This window comes from Phocoena sinus, chromosome 15 (assembly GCF_008692025.1).
Source record: "Phocoena sinus isolate mPhoSin1 chromosome 15, mPhoSin1.pri, whole genome shotgun sequence".
NCBI classification, from domain to species: domain Eukaryota; kingdom Metazoa; phylum Chordata; class Mammalia; order Artiodactyla; family Phocoenidae; genus Phocoena; species Phocoena sinus.
Genome location: NC_045777.1, coordinates 86,907,182 through 86,929,545, shown reverse-complemented (window position 1 = coordinate 86,929,545; position 22,364 = coordinate 86,907,182). Strand labels below are relative to the sequence as shown.

Sequence of the window (22,364 nt, the reverse complement as noted above, 5' to 3'; positions counted from 1 at the left end):
CCCGCCCCCAGCCCCGCCCCCTCGGGCCGCGGGCGGAACCGGCGGGCGCCGCAGGACTGAGCACAGGAGCGAGACCGTGTGGGCGGAGGCCTCGCCAGGGAAGACGCCCCGCGAAGCTGCTCCACGGCCCAGTCACGCGGGAAATTAAAGGCCGACAGCACCCAGTGTCGGAGGACCGGGGCAGCCGCGGTCCACACGCGCCCCTCGGACGCCCGGCACTGGGTGTGGGCGTCGCGTACCCCCGGGGACCCTGCTTGAGCCCTCGCCGCCCTGGGCCGTCGCCTCACCTGGGAGAGGAGAGCGAGGACGTGGCGGCCGCCCACCTGGTGCTCACTCTGCACTCAGGATCCTGAGGCGGCGGTGACGACGGGGACCCCGCGGGGCGAGCCTTCAACGGGGGGCTCCGCCTGCAGCGAGGACCCCAGGGAGCAGGGGGCTGGCGGGGCCGTGGGCCGCGTCAGAGACTGACCGTCAGCCGCTCCTCACGGCTGGCTGCTCGCGTGAGCGAGGCCGGGCGCTTCCTGAAGGGACGGCCTCCTGGAATAGCCTCGGGGAGGCACGATCCCTCACGGTTACGTCCCGCCCTGGCCGGGCTGGGTGCAGTGGGCAGGCACGCGGCGGGGCTGGGGGGGGGGCGGACAGGAGGAAGGGAACCGGCCGTCCCAGGGGCAGCACACCCCGGAGCAGGCAGGAGGGGACCAGTGACCGCAGGGCTGCGTCAGGCCGTCCGGGGGCATCGCACTCCTGCCAGACCCCAGGCGCGAGCCCCCGGCCCACGCACCACGTGTGACCGGCAAAGGGGGCACTGAGACCTCGCGTGGCCACTTTTATCTCCGAGTGAGAACTGCTGCCCAGCACCCGCCAGCGCAGGAGCCCAGGCGCAGGGGAGAAGCCGTCCCTGCAGCCGGATGCAGGCAGGACAGGAGGCCGCAAAGCCCAAGGCTGCAGGTCTCGTGGACAGAACGAGACCAGAGTCTCGGGCCCCCTGCCTCTCGGCTCCACTTCACACACAGGCTTGTGACAAAGTGGAAAGATAAAAGAGGTGAGGAAGCCGGCAGGTTGACGGGGGCCCGTCCAGGCAGCGGCCCATAGACACACCGCTTCCACCTGGCAGCAGCCCTGAGGGGCAGAGAGGGCGCCTCCCCACGTGGACGTCAGCCTGAAGGCAGGAGTGAGCCACGCTTCCCGTGGCCGCAGAGCACGTCGGCACATAAGCAGGCAGGCAGCGCACGTGCCGGGCTCAGCCCGGAGCCGTGGCTCTGCCGGGAAGTGCTGGCTCCTGGGCAGCCTGCAGGACGGAAGCCTTCACCCCTCAGAACCCACCTATGCAGCTGAAGCAGCCGATACCTCTCCCAGACCCGGGGCCCGCCAGGCCCCACTGGTGCTCACAGGGCCACGGTGGCACTTCCACAGCGGACCTGGACCCCGTCCTGGCTTTAACAGCTAGTGTGGTTACCCTGCAGGTGGTGGGCCTAGGACCACAGCTGCAACACCCCTGGGAACTTCTGGGAAGTGCAACGTTTCAGCCCCCCACGCCCCCAGAGCTGGGGAGGACCCAGCAGATCTGTCTTCACGAGCCCTCCTGGCCACTCAGGCATCACTGCAGGGGCGAAGCCAGACAACAGAGATGAATCCCAACGTCTCTGCATTCCAGCCGTGTGACCTGGAACAGAGGTCTGGGCTGGGAGTGTCACAAGGTGAAGGAGCAGTTTTCAGCTGTTACCCCCTCATAGAACGTGGATTTAGACACAACCACCCTCGGACCCGAACAGAACAGATCAACAAAACTAGGAGCTGTTTTGTTGTTTTTTTTAAAGATAAGCAAAATTGACAAACCTTTAGCTAAACTAATTAAGAAAAAAGATAAGGCTCAAATAAATAAAGTCATAAATGAAAAAGAAAACATCACAAAGGATACCATAAAAAACACAAAGACTCAAGAACTACTGTGATCAACATTATACACCAAGAAACTGGACAACCTAAAAGAAATAAACTCCTAGAAATACACAAATAATCAAGAACGAATTGTTTAAAAAAACAGAAAATATGGACAGACCAGTAAAGAGTAAGAAAAATTAATCAGTTAAAAAAGAAAACCAAAAACCTCCCTACAAAGAAAGGCCCAGGACCACATGGCTTCACTGGTGAACTTACCAAACATTTAAAAAAGTATTAATACCAATCCTTTTCAAACTCTTCCAAGAAAAAATCGAAGAGAAGGGAACACTTCCAAACTAATTTTACAAGCCTAGCATTACCCTGATATACCAAAGTCAGACAAGGATGCTACAAGAGAAAAAAAAAAGACAAAAACCAAAACACCCACTGGCCAATATCCCTGATGAACACAGACACAAAAATCCTCAGCAAAATACTAGCAAACTGAATTCAACAGCACATTAAAAAGATCATACACTGTGGTCAAGTGGGATTTATCCATGGAATGCAAGGATGGCTCAACATGCACAATCAATCGACGCGATACACCACATTAACACAATGAAGGATAACGTGGTTATCTCAATAGATGCAGAAAAAGCATCTGACAAAACTTCATATCCTCTCATGACAAAAATTAATTCGGTACCAAGGAATGTACTTCAACATAATAAAGCCCGTAGCTAATGTCATATTCAACAGTGAGAAGCTGAAAGCTTTTCTTCTAAAATCAGGAACAAGGCAAGGATGCCCACTCTCACCACTCATATTCAACATAGTACTGGAAGTCCTAGCCAGAGCAATCAGACAAGAAAAAGAAACAGAAGGCATCCAAATAGGAAAGGAAGAAGTAAAATTGTTGCTCTGCAGATGTTATGATCTTATTTATAGAAAATCCTAAAAACTCCACAGGAAACCTGTCAGAATTAATGAACAAATTCAGTAAAGTTGCAGTATATAAAATCAACACACAAAAATAAGTTGCATTTCTATACGCTAATAACGAACCATCTGAAAAAGAAACTAAACAGTCCCATTTACGACAGCATCAAAGAACAATAAAATACTTAGGAATAAATTTAACCAAGGAGGTAAAAGATCCATATACTCAAAAGACACTGAAAGTAGACACTGAAAATGACACAGATAAATGGAAAGACATTCTGTGTCCGTGGACTGGAAGAATTAGTACTGTTAAACTGTCCGTACTACCCAAAGCAAGCTACAGACTCAATGTAATCTCTATCAAAATTCCACTGGCGTTTTTGACAGAAATAAAAAAAAACAAACCAAAAAGCTTCTGCACGGCAAAGGAAACAACAAAATGAAAAGTGACCTATGGAATGGGAGAAAATATGTGCAAACCATGCATCAAGGAGTTAACATCCAACATACATAAGGAACTCATACAACTGAATGGTTAAAAAAACCCAAAAGCCAATTAAGAAATGGTGAAAGGATCTGAACAGAAGTTTTTCCAAAGAATAAAAACAGCCAACAGGTAAATGAAAAGATGCTCAACATCACTAACCATCAGGGAAATACAAATCACAACCACAGTGAGGTATCACCTCACACCTGCTAGCATGAGTATTATCAAAACGGCAACAGACAGCAAGTGTTGAAGAATGTGTCGTGCACCGGTGGTGCGAATGTAAGCTGGTGCAGCCACCACGGAAAGAGAATGGAGGGGCCTCAAAAAACTAAATCAAAAAACTGAAAATAGAACGTGGCCCTCGCCCATTGCCTGTGGCCTCTGCACGTCAGATCCGTGTCCAACCGCAGAGGATTCCAGAGCCCGGGTCCCTGGTATTATTTTCTCCCTGTTTGCCTCCCTTCTGTTTTCCATTATTTAGCACGTTGCTCATCTTGTAACTCTGTCTCAAGATTTTCCAGTTTGTTCATCTGTGCTTTTTTACAGGAGAGTCATCTCAAGATCCTTATATAAGGGCAGCACTGAACACTTTCACAAGTAAGAAAAAATCTGGATCTGGTGAACAACGTAGGGTTCAAAAGCTGCTGTTCTTCTTGAAGCCAAGCCCCCCACGGCCAGGGACGGCAACAGAAACGCCGTGACGTGCGCCCTCACGGAAGTCCGGGAGGAGCGAGGGAGAGGGAGCAGTGTGGCGCCACCTCCTCCTAGGCTGGGAGTTGGAAATCACTGCTGCACTCTGAAACTGGGACTTTCCACAGACCTCCATGCAGCAGCCAGCAGCACCATAATCTTTTAATTTAATAAATTAGAAAAACAAATCAGGCTGATATCTTGAATCAAGGTGGCGTGAGCCGCATATTTATAGCCCTGTCGACAGAGGGGGATTCATGACATATGCTACCGACTTCTGCAGCCGCTTTATTAAATGGAGTAAGTAAAACCCGTGCAAAACGGCACCAGAGTCGGGCTGCTGGGATCCTCCCAATCTCAACACTTCTGCTTGGTGGTACTGAGATGTTTTGCTAGAATCAAAGCATGTTTCCCATTAGAACTGACATATTAAGCTAATGGGTGAAATGTAATGACTCTCTAAGAAGTGGATGTGTTTTTCAAATTCCCTGTGCCCGCATCTGTGGGTCCCACTCCTTCCCCAGCAAGTGAAAGGTAGGGCCGACGGAGCAGCACGCCCCCTGTACCTGTGAGAGGGCGCCTGCCATGGGCACACCAGGGGCTGGCCAGGCCCCATGGGGCAGGCGCGGCAGCTCTCACGTCAAGCGGCAGGGTCCCGGGTCCCAGAAAAGAGAGCTAGAAGAGGGGGCTGGCAACTACAGCCTGCACACAAATCCAGCCCACCACCGGTTTTATCTATAAAGTTTCATTGGCACAGAGCACCACCCACCATCTACTGACGGTCCACGGCTGCTCCTGAGCTATACAGCCGCAGAGCTGAGGGGCTGTGATCAAGACCACGTGGCCACACAGCCCACAGCATTTACTGTCTGGCCCTTTACAGACAACGCCTGCTGACCTCTGCGTGAAAATCAACAGGAGCTTGGGGGGTGAGCGAGGAGGTGGAGAGAGGCCAAGGAGGAGAAGGGGGCAGTGGAGGTGAGAGGACAGAGCAGGGCAAAGACAGAAACAGACAGACACAAAGAGAGAACAGAAAGAAATACAGAAGGAAAGGGAAGCAGGCTGGAGGGAGGGAGAAGGGCTGGGTGGGGCGGGGGAGGGGCGGGGAGAGGGGCCCTCACCTCCACCAGGCACCCACAGCCCAGGGCGCCCCGACCCTGACGCCCAGGCCAGCGCTCTCTCAGGCGGGCGAGGGACGCTAATCCGTCTACACCGTCAGGCCCGGGGGCTGTGGGGATGTCTTCCCCTGCACGCACCTGGCTGCTCCCGGCGGTCCCCCAAGACAGCGGAACAAAACGGGGACCGTGGGGCTGCGAGCAGTGCTCTGCTCTCGTCTGCGCTGCCGTGCGCCCCCGAACGGTGCTTGCATCACAGCCTGAGGATGGATGAGTCGCCTGGAGCTCTGAGGAACCTTAACAAACGGGTTCTATAAGGTGACATAACTTCCTACCATCTGTCAATACGTGAGGCTCAACCAATAAACTTCCGCCGAGCAGCCTGAGGCCAGCCTCTAGAGGCTCCAAGCGCGGGCCGTTCTCTGAGACTCCGAGACGTGAAACGTTACTGTTTAATAAAACAAGAAGAGGAAAACTGCCCGAAGGACACCAGCCCCGCCCTGCACGGCTCAGCTCCGGCATGGGGCCCCTCTGACCTGGAGGGTGAGGTCAAAGGCCAGGCGCCTCTGAGCCTGTCCCCTCTCTTGAGGCCGTAGGAGCAGACCCACAAGGGATGGCACAGGGGCCTGTCCTGCCCAAACCCCGGCATCCAGGGCTCCAGCCTCCTGAGCCGCAGGCCTCTCCCTGGCTGCTCAGGGCCTCAGAGGGGTGAGACAGGGTTCAGAGAGCCTGAGTGCCCCCCCGGCAAAGGGGCCAGGCTGGAGATGGGAAGCGGGTCCTGGGCCGGGGGAACCCCCAGGCTGCCCCGAGCCTCACGGCATGGAGAGAAAGCATCCGCACCGCTCCTCCCCCCCTTTACCCAGCACTCCATCCGGAGCTGCAGAGAAGCTCTCGGCTCTACCAGGAAACTGCTGGGACTGAAGGCAGGTCAGGCCAGCATCTGGGTTTTGTGACTTGCCTTAAGGAGGCTCTGCCAACCCCTCTCCTGGGATCTCCTGGATCTCCTGGGAGAAGGACCGGCAAACCACCACACGGAGCACACCTGACGCACAGCCCACGGCTGCCACCTTGCTGGGTCTCCCATGTCCTGTCTGAGCCCAGTCCTTCCGGAAAGGCCTCCGGGAGCTCAGCCTCCCCCTGGTCCATGGAGAGCACGACCACAGTCATCACAACGGCCAGGGCAGTCCCCACAGGCCAGGCCTCTGCCACCCACCCTCGGCTGGAGGGCTGAGCATGTCTACGGGGCCTTGTGGAGTGAGGACGGGGGACGGGGGGCAGAGCACTCGCAGGGCTCCCTCCACATGGCCCATCACCAGCCTCACGGTTCTGGGCACAGAGGGCACCGCCGTCACACCCACTTCGCCCTGGGCTCCTCCCAGCTCTTTCCTGAACCCAAGACCTCGCCCCCACACCCCTTCCTGAACCCCTTCCTGTTCTTCGCTAATGGGCTTAGTTTCCTCATGTTGGGGTCACATTCTCCCTAAACCAAGACCTCCTCCTGGGATGAGATCCAGTCCAGGGGAGCCGCCAGCGGCCACCAGAGGGCCCCCCCACAGGAACCCCCCGCGCCCCCCCCCCGGGGATCCCAGGGCCAGCGGGGGCTAGAGGCAGGCGCTAATGGGAGGTGGGCGCCCCCGTCAGGGCAGCACACCCTCCAAGGTGCTCGGGGAGCCCCCCTCCGGGCCCACGTGAGATCAGCTGAGACACTACCGTGGGGCGGCCCCCTGACGGCCCGGCTGGGCGAATCCAGGGAGCTCGTTGATGGGGCGACGGGGCCGCTGGCTGCAACGCTCAGGAATGAGGCGAATATTCCCCAATTTGCCCAATGTTTCCCATTTCCCCAGTTTCTCCCCTTCTACACCATACTCCCCTCCCACCCTCCGGACACTAGAGAAAAAGCCTTCTGCCGTGTACGTGTCTCCCCGCACCTGTCACTTCTGTGCGCTACCGAGTGCTGGGAGAAAACCCTCGGCTCCTGGAGCCCTGGCCCTGGCCCTCTCTCCTCGAGTGCACAGCGAGGTGGCCGTGAGTGGTCCGGATCTCTAAGAGGACAGTGTGCACCACCGCAAGAGAACGAGGGCAGAGCTCCCTGGAAGGCCGGAGTCCCACACGCTCCCTCTTACTCCACACTCAGTCCTAACCTAGAGCCAGGCCTGACGGCAAAGGCCCCTCTGCTCCAGCAGCGCCAGCTTGAACATGAACTCGGGCGCAGGGTCCTTCCTGTAGGAGGCTCTCTGTGGATCCGCCAGCCCAGCCAGGGACCCCTCATCCTCATACTGCACCGGGCAACTGGCTCCCCCCGCCCCCACGGAGGCAGCTTCTCCAGCCAAGCTCCCGCAGCTCGGGGCCAACCCAGAGCCACACAGCTCCAGTTCCCAGTGGCTCCTAATTGGGCGGGGGGGCTCCTGGGGGCCTATGCTTGGCGGGGCCTGGTACAGATCAGGTCAGCGGATGGCTGGGGAGGAGGGAAGCAGGAGGGAGGGGGAAGGACATCCTTGTCCCAGTATAGGTTCCCAGAGGGCTGGAAGGAGACAAGAAGGGGTCTCGGTGATGTGCAGGAAAAAGAACCAAGGCTGAGGAGGAGCCCCTGTCCTGTCCGGGGTCCCTCAGTACAGTCCGCATCCCACCCTGCTGGGGGCCTGAACCAGGGAGCAGGACCGGCCGGCTTTGTCTGCTGCCACCTGGTGGAGACCGGGAGGCGTACAGCCCTCAGCAGGAGCAGACCCAGGCCTGACCCACAGGGCACAACGAATCCAACCAACGACCTCCACTTTCCAAAGGTGATGGGTGTTTCCAACACTTGGAGTCAGTCAGCCTTTCTTCAGCTGCCTGCAGACACTCCAAAAAGGCCAGGGGACAGTGCCTGGTTGGCCTGGCCCAGGAATGTCCTGCTGCAGCCCCTCTGTGCTTGACCCTTTCCACGAACAGCAGCTCAGGCCCAGGCGGGGCTCTTGGGGGAATTCAAGGGGGAGGGACTTGGGGGGCTCCCTCACCTACAGGGGTCTGCTGTGCAGGACATGTGGAGAGCAAGAACCACCCCGCCAATGGATGGTCTCGCTGGGATGGCGAGCAGAGCCTGAGTCCAGAACACTGAGGCTGGTCCCAGGGTAACCCCCAGACTCAAAGATGGGGATTCTCAGGTCTTCCGTCCTAACACAGATCCGGGGTCGGTGCGGCCTGGGTGGAGGGCAGGAGGCCATCGGCACCCGTGTCCGGAAAGCAACAGGGCAGGGACGGGAGTCCCAGCGTGGACAGGGCGGGGCGGCTGCCAGGGCTGGGAGGCCATTCCTCTGCCCTACCTCTGTCTGGTGCCTCCCGCCCAGCGCCTGGACTGGCCAGGTGAGCCCCTGTGGCGATGATGACGATGGAGAGGAACAGCCGTGGCAGTGACGCTGGCAGAGCCAGTGGATGTCCACCCCCCCCCCCCGAATTCTCCCGTAAGTCTGGGAGCTGGAAGGGAAGGCTGAGTGACCGCCCCGCTGCACTGCTGACCACAGGGAGAAGGGGTCAGGCACTTTTGCTACCAAAACCAGGACAGCCCCAGGCAAACCGGGACAAGTCAACTCCCTGCAGGCAGGACTCAAGGGGAGACAGGGAGCCAAAGGAACCCGGTGCCCGTCCGCCAGACGCCAGGGGCGGGGCTGTCCCCAAGCCGCCGCCTCGGGCAGGGTAAGGCACGGTGACCACGCTGGTCAACGAGTTCCGAGGTCACTGACAGCCCCTCATCGCCAACACGCAAAAAGGTTCAACATATGGCATTGGAGGTGCCAGGACTGCCAACCTCGTAATGAACTGGAGCACACACGGTGCCAGACAGGAAGGACCTCAACGTAAAAAGCGCCAGGGGGAGCCTTCCCCGTGAATCCCTCTTCACTAGTGTCTCACAGGGAGCAAACGTGTGGCGGTAAAATGGCATGGAAGCGCCTGTTCCGACAAGGCTGTGCTTGCGGGGGCTGGAGGCGGCCCTCCCCAGCAGGACTGAGGTCTGCACGCAACAGCGTCCGCAGCGCCCACCCCCGCGGAGCGCGCAGGGACGCTGGGCCCACTCACCTCCATCTCCGAGCTGTGCGCGTGCACCTTCTGCACCATGTCCTCGGCCTCGCGCATGCGGCGGGTCAGCTGGGGCGAGTACTCGGCCGGGGTCAGCTCACTGTCGTAGGACCCCAGGATGGCGCGCATGCCGTCCCGCTCCTGTGGGCACAGAGGGCAAGAGGTCAGGCCCGCGCGGGCGAGGGGCGTGAGGGAGACAGGAGCAGCGTGGTGGGCTTGGGGCCAAGTTCGAGGGCAGGCTGCCAGGTGGGGCCGCCTGGGTGGCTCCTTGAAGAGCTCGAGCTGGACACTTAGCCCGACAGAGCCCACCAAGGCCAAGACGGGCCGTGGCTGCTCTGAAGCCACAGCCCAGCTTGGTCAGTGCCCGGTGAGCCTGCGGCCCATCCTCGGTGGGGCCACACTGCCTGCCCAGCCTTGAGCTGCACCGTCTGACCTGCGGTGGCCACAGACTCACGGGCCAGCAGAGGGCGGGGGCTGCCTCCACCAGGGGTCGGCACCCCTCCCTCCCCAAGTCTGCAGTGTCCCCCAGCTGGGCAGAAGGTCTGAGCCAGTGTTCTGGGTCAGTGTGACCTCCTGAGTCCCGGCAAACAGACCAAGGGACACACCAGTGGGGTCCGCCGGCAGTGGGTTGGAGTAACCCCGCTCCCGTGACTTCTGACCTGGCCTTTGACCCAGCAACACTCAGAGCGAGGGTCTAAGCAGAAGATTCGGTGGGTAAGGAGAGGTCCCTCTAAGCAGCGAGGCGGCAGGTGTCCAGCAGGGCCGAGGGGTCCTCCCAGGAGCGCTCTGAGAGGCCCCAGGACCCCCCGTGGCACCAGCTCTGGCCCTCGGCCAGCTCCTCCCCACCACACCCCCGAGCCCATGGGTGCCAGAGGCCACGGTCCCTGGGCGTCACCGTGCACCGGCCACGCCTGGCACCCCTCCTCCACGTAAAGATGCAGCTCAGGTTTCGTGGGGCACACGGACCACACAGCGCTGAGACCACCCCTTAGAGCCACACAGGAGTCCCCACCCCAGTGGTACCCTACTGGAAACGATGGCCAACGGCACGAGCCCTGGGAGAGACGGGCGGCGCCTCCTGAGCCACACGGGAAGACCCCTTCCTGAGATGCTGGCGAAGGGAGAACAGCAGGGGAGGCCCTCAGAGACCGAGGCTGTCCCCAAGGCCAGGAATGGAGCCGCCCTGGCAGCCGGGGAAAGGAGGCTCCCCTCCCCCACTGTGGGCCTGGAACCACGGGCCAGTCTCTTCCAGGTCCAGCCCCCAAGGGTGCAGGGAGGAGACCTCGTTCCTAGCAGGCTGCAGCACGAGCTGAGGGCTGGCACCTGCCCTCCTCCTGCCCCCACGTCTCCCGGCTGCGGCCGAGGAGGCCCACACAGGCTGCACAATTAGACAAAATCAGGTCCCCTGCAGAGAGCCAGGCTTAACGAGAGCACGGCTCCTCAAACCTCCCATCTCGCGCATCTCCCGGGTCCTGTGAAACCTCCTTTCAGATTCAGCAGGTCTGGGGTGGGGCCTGAGAGTCTGCCTTTCTAACAGGCGACGTTGCTGGTGTGCGGGCCACACTGGGGAGCTCAGTGGCCTAGCCTGGGCCAGCACAGCCCAGGAAGCAAAGGTGGCTCCCACGAGACCACGTCCGGGTCCCAGCTCTGCTCCGGGCAACCCGAGGCCAGCGCTTTCGTCCACCTGAGCCTCCTCCCTGATCAGCGGGCTGGGTCATCAGCACAGTTCACAGGCCGGCCGGGATGACTGATGCCCTCCTGGACCAAGCAGCCAGCCGCCGGCCTGTGAGCCACGAGGCTCACGTGGTGACAGCAGCCATCTCATCCACACTGGCAAACAGACCTCCACGTTTGGACTCCAGGGTGCAGCCCCTCCCGCAGGCATGCCCGGCGCAGCAGCTGGAGAAGCTCGTGCAGCCTTGCTCTGCACCCCGGCCGGCGCCCCTCGCAGCCCACACACCCGCCAGGGCAACCGCGTCCCGGGCCAGCCACAGGGCCAGCCACACCAGCACCGACTCCGAGGCATGTTCTCGGACACTCTTGCCCATGCTCTCGGCCGCTGCTTCCGTGAACTGAGGCCCGACTGCCCGGGCAGAGACCTGCCCCAACTGCTGCTCCACCCCAAGCAGCGATGCTGCCCACCCAGTCTGCCCAGGCCCCTCCTTCTCAGGTGAGACTGGTGAAGACTGGGGGCTCACAGGGTCCCCTCTTCTCCCTCAGGAGCCCATCGGCCCCCACCCGCCAAGTTCAGCGGTCTGCTGCGCTCCCGGGCCTCTGGCTGGGCCATCACCCCAGCACGGACCTCATCATTAGTTGATGACAAAAAATTCAATAAGTGAGAAATTAAAGTTACAAATCCAACTGGAACGGGTCACACATCCGTGGAAAATTTGTTTCCAACAGGAAGGTTTATCGAGTGTCATAATTTTATTGAAATCCTGTATCTTCCCATTGACTTTTATGGTTTCGAGCTGGTTACACAGTTATTATTACCAGAGCATCGATGCCACGCAGGGGCCGGGGAGGAGCTTCCTTTCATAAACAAGCTGTAATTGTCACCTTTATTGACCAATAAATCTCCAAAATGCTGCCTCCCACTACGGTTCTCTTCTATTACGTCTCCAGGCTAGCAAAGAGGAAGATATAAAATTGAAAGTTTGCTGTTTGTACCTTTTAAGGAAATCGTTTTGTCATTTAGTCATGAAGCAGCGAGAACTGGGCTGGTTTGATCTGATAACGACTTTTTAATGACAGATTCCACTTGTGGTGAAGGGCCCTTCGTTTCCACTTGAACAAGCGTGGGGACTAATCCCTGAACAAACAGGCACCCAGCCTGAGCTGAGGAGCTGCGCAGACGCCTCCAGGTACAGACAGGACGGGGCTCCTCTGGGTGCTTCTCCCTGGGGACACCACAGCCCCGTCTGCCCGGGCACACTTGCTTGTCACGTGATCAGCGCAACCCGAAGAGCGTGGTCACAGCATCACGCAGGGAGAAATGGACTGAGGACGCGGGGGAGGGGGCAGTGATGGAAGTTGCCCTCGACCCCCAGGCTCAGCCTGCAGTGCCCAGCGGCGTGCGGGAGAGCGGAGGCCGCGACTGGCAGCAAAGGCAGCGGCCGTGACCCTGCTCCGATCCCACCAGCCCCAGCTTCAGAGCTCCGGTCTGTGACTGACAGGCCGGCCCTGACAGCCCCACACTCCCTGACAGACGAAGCGTGTGGGGTGATACGTACCGACCCTCCTGTACACAGGCCTCAAGGACCAGATGGAGAAAGCACAGGGGCATGACCAGGCCTGGCTGGGCGGCAGAGGGTCTGCACATATCCTGCGGAGCGGCAGCCCACGCGCCCAACGCTCCGTGGATGGCGCTCCTGGCGTCTACCCGGAGCTCGCGCCAATGCCCAACTCGGGGACAAGGCCGGGGCTGCTCCGCGTAGGCAGCTCAAGAGCCCAGCCCTGCAATGCCTCTGGGCTGGCTCGGGAGGGTGCCAAGAGGACGCCAGGACACACAGCTCCAGACCCTCGCTACCCGTCACCGTCTTCCTGCCCCTTCTCCATGACCGGCTCAGAGCTCTGCAGGCTTGCGAGTGGGGACCAGGGCAGTACCAAGGCGATGTGGTCTCCGCAAGTTCTGGAATATTCCCAATAAGAACCCAGAATCTGAGGATGGCAGAGATGAAACCAACGCTTTCTTCTTTTATGTACATGAAGGGAGTGGAGAGCCTCAGTGGTGCTGAGAAGCGGTGGAGAAAGAAAGTCATATAGAGCTTGGAAGCCTCTCAGATCAAGTCCAGGCCACTGCTTCCTGGAAAGAAAACGGGGGCAGAGGTGCAAAGTCACTTGTCCAAGCCCCACAGGGAGGATGGGCACAGGCCAGCCAATAACCAGGAGGCAGCCAAACTCTACAGCCCCGGGCCCAGCCCGGCAGCCCGAGTGCGCACTCAGCAGGCGTCTGCAGGAGGGGGCGGAAGGCCCAGGTGGGCACTGAGAGTCCTGCCCAGGGGAAGGCTGGGCTAGGGAATGGGGGGGGGGGGCAGAAGTGGGGCGTGCAGGTGGACGCAAGCTGGGGGATACAGAGGGGATGGGTACGGAGTCTGAGCAAGGACACCTCCCTCTAACCTGTCAGCGGATACTGTCAATTCCGTCCACAGGAACGCATTTCCGCCCCCCCTCCCCCACCAGCAGCTTGTTATCTGGGTGGGGCTGGTTAGGAACGCAGGTTCCAGGGGCCCACCCGGCCCTTCGGGTCCCTGGGGACGGATTCCCGGATTCCCGAAGTGCCGTCCTGTCCCTCCAAGATGCTGGGCCTGCCCTCACCTCAGGCCTCTGCTTTGCTGACCCCTCAGTCTGGAGATTTCTCCCCCGGGACATGTCTGGCCCTCTCGTCCTTCAGGCCCGTCCCCGCCGGCCACGCGGCCTAGCGCACCTCACCACGCACAGCTCTGCTCACCGCCATCACCGTCCGTCTTTCCTTCTACAACTCAAGCCCCAGGTCTCCCAGGCCTGGCCAGCTCTAGGCTGAAGGGGAAACCAGTGACGGGTGTTGGGGAGGAGGAGGGAATCCTCTCCTGAAAGGCTACGGCTTATCAGCAGAGAGGCAAGACCCTCTGCACATGTGGTTTCATTCAGATCAGCCCTCTCTGCAGGCAGAGGAAAGGGTCCTACGACTCCAGAATCCGACAGCTCTGGGTGAACAGGCAAAGCCGTGGACACAGAGAACAACGTTCTGGAGGCACGAGGAGGACGGGAAAACCCAGGCAGGCGGGAGAATGAGTCGGAGAGGCAAGAACACGCAGAGGCGGAGCTCTAAGAACGCACGTGCACGCATGGGCACACGCACGTGTGAGATAAACCTTCACCAGGCCAAGTCCCCCGATGTCCTGCGCACCTGAAGGGAGCAGGCAGAGAGCGTTTCTCAATGCTTCTGTCTATAATGGCCCCTAAGGCCACCAGCAGAAGAGCCCCGCTGGCGTGCGGGGCCTCCCGGGAGTGCTGGGAGCAACAAGCTGCCCAGAACCCTGCTACCCTGGAAAGCTCGCGCCTGCCTCCCCTCCTTCATCCTCCTCTCACTGCCCCTGGGCAAGAGTGGGCTCAGCAGGCAGGGGGCGTGGGGGTAGGGCAAGGGGGGCAGGGGTGAAATGCAGGCCTCAGGACGGGCCCAAGGACCAGGCCCGCAGCTCCTGGGCGCTGGAGAGGGTGCGCAGACAGTGAGGGGGCCACGGCAGACCCCGGGGGGGCCCGGAGGTGGGGGAGGAGCCGCAGACACAGAGGCCCCAGACGCTTTAGGAAGCGTCTGGGCTTCCTGGTGGGCACCTCTGGGGAAGGGCGCTCTACTCGGCATGCCCTCGTGGGAGGGAGCAGCGGTGGTGATGAGCACCTTGAACCCCAGCTGGTCCTCCACGTGTGGCTGAGCTTCGCCGCGCAGCCCCCAACATGCTGACGGGTACCCAGGGATGGAGAAACACGCACGCGCCCCACGCAGAGGCTGAAGAAGCACGTGCGGGTGGAAGCATACACCGCTGCGGCACTGAGGACGGGCCTGCCCCCCGCTGGGTATTTGCGAGGTGCTGCCTGATGCAGGCCCATCAGAGCTGTAAGCCTGGGCCTTGGGGTGGGAGTGGGCAGGGGAGAGAAGGGCTGTGGGCCCTGAGGACGAGGATGCTGAGCCACAGCCCCCCAGGGCCTGTGGTGAGGAGGGCCACGGCCCAGGGCAGGCGCGGGGCCCACAAGGAGGATGCCCAGGCGAGAGCTCAGACCCTGAAGGAAGCCGGCACCCCCAAGGGAGCGCCAACGAGGGAGGAGGAGGGGGCATCAGTCGAGGGCCCAGGAAGGCGCGAGCACCCCGGCCAGCTGGGCCCCAACCCTGGTTCACGAAGACTAGCTGTGTGACCTCAGGAAAAATAACTGCCCTCCCTGAGCCTCAGGACTGTGAAACGAAAAGCACAAGAAACCTCTCGGAGTGGCTGAAGTCCCAGCAGAGCACTGGGCACGCGGGGCTTTGGCACGTCTGGTGCCCGCCAGGGCTGCAAGGGCAGCGGCAGCGGTGCGGTCACTGCTGCTCCCACCCCCACTTCATCTAGTTCTTCTCTGGCGCCCAGGGCAGACAGCGCGCAGGACACGGAGAGGCCGGCACCTCCCGAGGCCCACCGCACCCCGGCTTCGGAAGCCCCCCACCCGGCGAGGCAGGCATTGCCCGGGGATTCTCGAGCCCACTCCTCGGGGGCGGAAACCGCATCGGAGACGAGGTCCAGCCGATCCCAGTGCGTGAGCCCAGAGGCCGGGGCTGTGGCGCCCACAGTGTCAGGGGCCCCAGTTCCGGGCCCTCCTGGTGGTAGGGGGGGCATACCTGTGTGTTTTCACCGTCACAACCCCACCTCCCGGCCAGAGGTGCTGCCCAGTTCACCCTCCTGGCCGACCCCTCAGCCCTCCGCCCACCTGCAGGGCTCCACGGGGGCCCTTCCAACCCAGCCTTTCTGCCACCACGAGCCCTCAACAAGTCTAGCACCCCTACCCGACCCCACTCATCCCACAACACCGTCGTGTTTTAATAAGAAAATGAAATTCATGACCCTAAACAGCTACAGAGTCCCGTTCCAATGGCCTCTCCACTCACACGGAGTCACCAAAAGAAACGCAGTGGATGGAGGCAGAAACGTGGAACTGCTGCGCGGGACGCTGCGCGGGAGGGTGGAAGCTGGCCTCCGCGAGCTGCGTTGCTGGGCCCGATCCTGGCCGCTCGCTTCCCAAATGAGTGGGCACTGCAGAGGTGGGCTGTGCCTCCACCTCCTGGGGTCCCCTGAGAGCCGTGATGAGCACCGAGGGGTCCCAGTGTCAGGTGTGTCTGGGTTGGACAAACCCAGGCTCAAATCCTGACTCCACCACAAACCAGCTGTGCAACCCCGGGCAGGCGACTTAACCTCTCTGAACTTGCCCTTCTCACGCAAAATGGGGGCATGACCACCCGAGGGAGGGGCTGAAAGATGAACAAAGATTACTTGATAAGCACAAAACGGTGCCTGCGGAGAGAAGGGCTAGGGACGGTCTCGTACAGCCGTGAGGACCACAGGCGGAGGGGAGGATGGGCCCGCGGCTGGCACCTCCACCTCCCAATGCCCGCCTCTCTCCTCCCTCCCCCCCATCCCGCCCCAGGCTCACTGGCCCAAACACGTCAGCTTTTCCTTCCGCCAAGTGATGGTCTCAGTACCCTTGGGCCCAGGCAGGCGTGGCAGCTCGCTCACAGGCACAGCACTTTACAGGCCACAAGCCATCATGTGTGTCATCCCGTGTGCTTTTCAAAACTGCATCAGGCAGGGCTCCCAGCCTGGGGTCACCAGGAGCCGGTGCCGGCGACCAGCTCTGGGACAAGATGGCCGGTGCGGCTGTGGCCTCCTCACGCCTGCCCCTCTGAGCGGCTGGAAGGCGAAACCACAAGAGCTGAAGCCCACGGGCAAGGCCAGCGGCCACTGGTCTGAGGCCCCAGCACACCCTGGTGCTCCTACCACACGGCAACCCGTGGGGACCAGGCCCCAGGACCTGGGGGCCTCCCCGCTAGCCTCCCACTCCTGTTAACACGACCAGACTGCTCACAGACAGCACGGGGCTGGCACAGCGGAGCAAAGGGACCCAAGGGCATCAAGACCACAGGGGACACTCCCCACCAACCCCAGAGCAGCTCTGTGCTCGGGAGCGGGGTGCCCCTCCCACCCACACTGCCTGGGCACCAGCCAACGGGGCTCCTGCGGGAAGGAGGCCACCCCCAAGGGCTGCGGAGGCGAAGGAACCGACGCGACTTCAACTCCATCTAAAGACAACAAGAGGCAGGAGAGGTGGCCACCCTCTGAGGCTACAGACACCAGCAAACGGGGCGCTCAAACCACCTGACACGTTCTGGAAAACCCACAGCACTCGAGAAAGATGAAATTCACTTTCTCGCTCTGTGTTCACTGACACGGAAGCAATTCCGGAAGAAAAGAAGGGACCCCGCGAAGGAGGGGAGCTGCAAGGGCAGCTCGGAAGAGAAGAACCACAGCCTGGCTGGGCAGCCTCCTGGAGGCCGGACGACCAAGAGCCCAGCGGGCTGCACCCCGCCCATTTCCCTCCCCAGGGACGGCTGACGGCGCTGGCCGGGAAGACGATGTCCACCCACGGCCCCGCCCCGCCCTGCGGCTACCCCTCCACTCTCACGCCTCTGGTCGAAGCCCCTAATCCTGCCGCCCTCTCCAGGACACCTCTGCTCATGGCGCAGCCCCCTGCAAGGAGGCCTGAAGGGCCTCCACTGCCGCCCCTTGACCCTGGCTGGTTCTGGGGACCCGGGCCCCACCTCTGCAGCCCCACAGGTCAAGTCAAGGACATGATGCCCGGGGACACTGGCATTTCTGCCCCAACACTGGACCAGGGCATGGCCTGTAATTTCCCCGACAGGTGCTCCGAACGTCAGATTATCAGGAGAGAAGAGGTTGAAGAAAGGAGAAAGGACGTGGGAAAAGGCGCCACGTCCAGAAGACCGTGAGCTGCACGCAGCCCGCACACTGGCAGGGCCGAGGGCTGGCACTCGAGATGCTTCTCCTCCGTCTGCGTCCACCTGCACCCTTCCCACCCCGATGCCGCGGGATGAGCCGGACCCAAAGCCCCTGCACTACAGACACGAGCCCCTGCCCGAGACCCTGAGCGGGGCGGGGACCTGGGCTGCCAGGACTCCCTGGGCCACCTCCGCCTCGGCCTTCGCCTCCCTGCGCTGGGAGACGTGAACTCCAGCCGACGGCTGCAGGTTCGCAGGGTCAGAGGCCCTGCTTCCTCGGGTGCCGCCCAGCGCCGACAGGACAGCGGCCAGAGGCGACGTGCCACACCAGAGCATATCATATCATATTCAAACTTCAGAAAATCAAGGACAGAGAAATCCAAAAGATGCCAGAAACCATGCAAGTGAGATGAGAACGTAGGGAAATATTGTAAGTGTTGAAAGAAAAAACCCACCATCCTAGAATTCTGTATCTAGTGAAATTACCCTTCAAGAGTAAAAAATAAAGGTTTTCTCAGACCAAAAAAAAAAACAAAGAGAGAGGGGGGTTTGTTGCTGGTGCACCTGCCCTAAAAAATATTAAAAGGCGTTCTTGAGAGAGAAGCAAAATGATAGAGGCCATAAAGTCAGATCTACAGAAAGAAAGGAAGAGATTCCGAGAAGGAATAATTGAAGGTAAAAGAGAATCTTTTACTTTTCTTGGTCATAACTGATCTAGTGGGTGACCGCTCAAAGCAACAGCAGCAATGATGCACTGGGTGCCTGCAGCACCTGCGTGCGCGCCAACGAAGGACAGCGCTACTCTACGGGACACGAGGGAGGACTTGGGAAGACGGCCAGAAGGTGACTGCACTAAACTGTGAAATGGCACAGTGTGATTTCAAAGTGCACTTACTTTGAAATGTGTATTTCAAACTCCAGGGCAGTCATTAAAAAGAATTATTTAGGAAGTATAATTCATGAGCTAAGAGAGAAGAACTGAAATCATATAAAATGCCCAGTTAACACCAAACAAGGCAGATCAAGAGGGGAAGATAAAAAAGAAACAACGAACAAGTGTCCAAATAGAAAACAGCAACAGACCCCAGAGATACTGAACGAGCGACACCAGCTATGACATCACGTGTGGATGATCTAAACACGCCAATTAAAAGATACTGTCACAACGGTTTAAAAAACAGCATCCCGTTATGTTGTCTATAAAATACCCACATTAAATATAAAAACACAGATAGACTTAAAAGTTAAGGGATAAAGATATGCCATGCCAACCTCAATCAGAAGAAAGGCGGCGGCAGTCCTTAGTAATCTCAGGCACAGCAGACCTCAGGACAAAGAAAGCTATCAGGGATGAAGGGGCATTACACAAGGATAAAGGGGTCAATACTCCCAGGAAGACATAATGCTTAACACATATGTGCCTAACAACAGGGGCTCAAATTACATGAGGCAAAACTGACAGAACTGCAAGGAGAAAGAGGTGTATCCACCTGGCACAGCTGGAGACCTCCACAGCCCTCTGTCACTAACTGACAGATCCAGCAGGCAGGAAATCAGGGAGGACACAGTTGAACCAAACAGCACCATCAATCAACTAACTGGGCCTAACTGACACTGATAAAATACTTCATCCAACAGCAGCAAGATACACATTGTTCTCAAGTCACACGAACATTCACCAAGACAGACCACATTCTAGGACACAAGACACATCTCAACACATTTCAAAGAACACAGATCAAGCAAGGTAAGCTCTTGGAGCATATTGGAATTAAACCAGAAACTGGTAACAGAAAGATGGCTAGACAGTCCCAAAATAGGTGGAGATTAAACAACACTTCTAAATAACACACAAATCAAAGAAGAAGTCTTAAGAGAAATTTAACAATATTTTTAACAGAATGAAAATGAAAACACAACTTATCAAGATTTGTGGGATGTAGGAAAAGCAGCACTTAGAGGGAAATTTATAGCCTTAAATTCATATTTAGAAAAGAAAATCTAAAATCAATCATCTAAGCTTCCATCTTAGGAAACTTAAAAGAAGAGCAATATAAACCTTAAACAAGCAGAAGAAAATCATAATAAAAATAAGAACAAAAACATCAATGAAACTGGAAACAGGAAATCAACTGAGAAAACAAACAAAACCAAACACATGTTCTTTGAAAAAGTAGCAAAAAATGATAAACCTCTAAGCAGGCTGACCAAGAAAAAAAGAGAGAAGACACAAATTCCTAGTATCAGAAATGAGAGGGGGGTTATCACTATTAGTCCCATGGATGTAAAAAAGAATAAAGCAGCATTATCAACAATGCTACACCCAGAAATTTTAAAACTTAGATGAAGTGGACCAATACCTTGAAAGATGCAAACTATCAAAATTCACAAGAGGAGAAATAGAAAATCTGAGTAGGCCTGTGTCTATGAAAGAAATCAAATTAATACTTAATAACCTTCCTAAAAAGAAAGCACCAGACCCATATGGTTTCCCTGGTGAATTCTACCAAATATTTAAGCAAGAAATTGCTTAATCTCTTCCAGAAAATAGAAGCAGTCATACATACATTTCTGTGTATGATACTGTAATGGTGGATACGTGACGTCATGCATTTGTCAAAACCCAAAGAACTCTACAATACAAAGAGTAAACCTTAATGTAACTGATGCACTTTAATTAATGATAATGTATCGATATCGGTTCATTAACTGGGACCTTTATACCACACTAATGCAGGATGTTAATATTAGGCAAAACTGTGGGGTGGGCGAAATAAGATGGGAGCTCTATACCATCTTCTTGGTTTTTCCATAAACTCTTCCAAATGCAAAGTTTACTAATTAAAAAATATTCTATAATATGGACGTTAACATAACCCTCTGCGCCCCCCCTCCCACCCAAAAAACAAGCAACAAGCAAAAAAACAATAAAAGGAACTGGAGTCGAGGGAGAACAAATCAGCTGCCCGAGTCAGATGACAGCACATTTCTGTAAAGAGTCTATGGAAGTCAAAAGACAGTGGAAGGAACCCTCAAAGCGTGCAGGTGGAAGGCTGCCAACCTAGAACTCTACACTCAGCAAAAAAAAATCCTCCAAAAATAAGCTTAGTAAATACATTTTCAAGCCAAGAAAAACTAAGACAATTCCTCAGCACACATCACACCAAGGGAAGTACTAGAGGGTATTAGTACAGACAGAAGAAAAATGATCTCATGGACGTTTATGCAGGTGGTAACAAATATGTATAAAAGCAAAGTCACAGTGGAAATTGGTAAATATTTTGAACTAAATAAGAAAAATACAGTATATCAACACTAAACTATGCATCTAAATTTACAGCCTTAAATGCATACATGAGAAGAGAAGGTTAAAACCAACCGTCTGCATATACAACTCAAAAACTCAGAACAAGAAAAACAAATTAAACCAAAGAAAGGTAATAGTAAGTATAAAAATAGAAATTAATGAAATAGAATACATACAGTATAGAATCAATAAACCAAAACCTGGCTCATTCAAGTGATTAACTGATGAACCCTTGATGAGACAGATCAAGAGAGACATTAAATAACCAAATAATGAGACTGAAAAAGACAAAACCACAGACCATTAAAAATATTTTAAAATCTAACAAGATATACTAAACTTCACATGAATTTGAAACTTTAGATAAAATGATAAAATAGGGCTTCGCTGGTGGCGCAGTGGTTTAGAGTCCGCCTGCCGATGCAGGGGACGCGGGTTCGTGCCCCGGTCCGGGAAGATCCCACGTGCCGCGGAGCGGCTGGGCCCGTGAGCCGTGGCCGCTGAGCCTGCGTGTCCGGAGCCTGTGCTCCGCAACGGGAGAGGCCACAACACTGAGAGGCCCGCGTATAGCAAAAAAAAAAAAAAAAAAGATAAAATAGACAGTCTTTTAAAAACCAAAGCTTAGGGCTTCCCTGGTGGCACAGTGGTTAAGAATCTGCCTGCCAATGCAGGGGACATGGGTTTGATCCCTGGCCTGGGAACATCCCACATGCCGTGGAACAACGAAGCCCGTGCACCACAACTACTGAGCCTGCACTCTAGAGCCCGTGAGCCACAACTACTGAGCCCACGTGCCGCAACTACTGAAGCCCGTGCGCCTGGAGTCCGTGCTCTGCACCAAGAGAAGCCACAACAATGAGAAGCCTGTGCACCACAACGAAGAGTAGCTAGCCCCTACTCGCCGCAACTAGAGAAAGCCCATGCACAGCAACGAAGACCCAACACAGGCAAAAATAAAAAATAAATCAATTTATTAAAAAACCCACAAAGCTTATCATAACTGAATCAAGAAGAAAAAGAAAATCTGAATAGTTTCAAAGTCTTTAAAAGAAAAGAAAGCCCCAATATAGAATCTTCCCAACACAAAAACTCCAGGTCTAGATGCCTTTATCGGTGAATTCTACCAAACTTTTAAGGAAGAAATACCACCAATCTTACACAAATTATTACAAAGAAGGGAAAAGAGAATTTCCTAACTCATTTTATAAAGTCAGAACAACCATGACACCAAAATCTGATAAGGACTTTATAAGAAATAAAAATTGTCAAGATCTCTCATAAACACTGATGCAAAAATCCCTGAACTGCTTATTAGCAAACCAAATAAAGCATTACTTACAAGGGATAATCCACAGACAAGTCTGTTTA

The 22,364-nt window shown here is 56.5% G+C and overlaps 1 protein-coding gene across 1 annotated transcript in view; it reads right to left on the bottom strand.

The window, feature by feature from the left end:
• The window catches only part of MAD1L1 (mitotic arrest deficient 1 like 1), a 311,083-nt gene that overhangs the window by 122,990 nt on the left and 165,729 nt on the right, over nt 1–22,364 (bottom strand). The window contains 1 exon segment of the mRNA XM_032605902.1: nt 9,172–9,312. Coding sequence (XP_032461793.1) covers nt 9,172–9,312 — 141 coding nt within the window.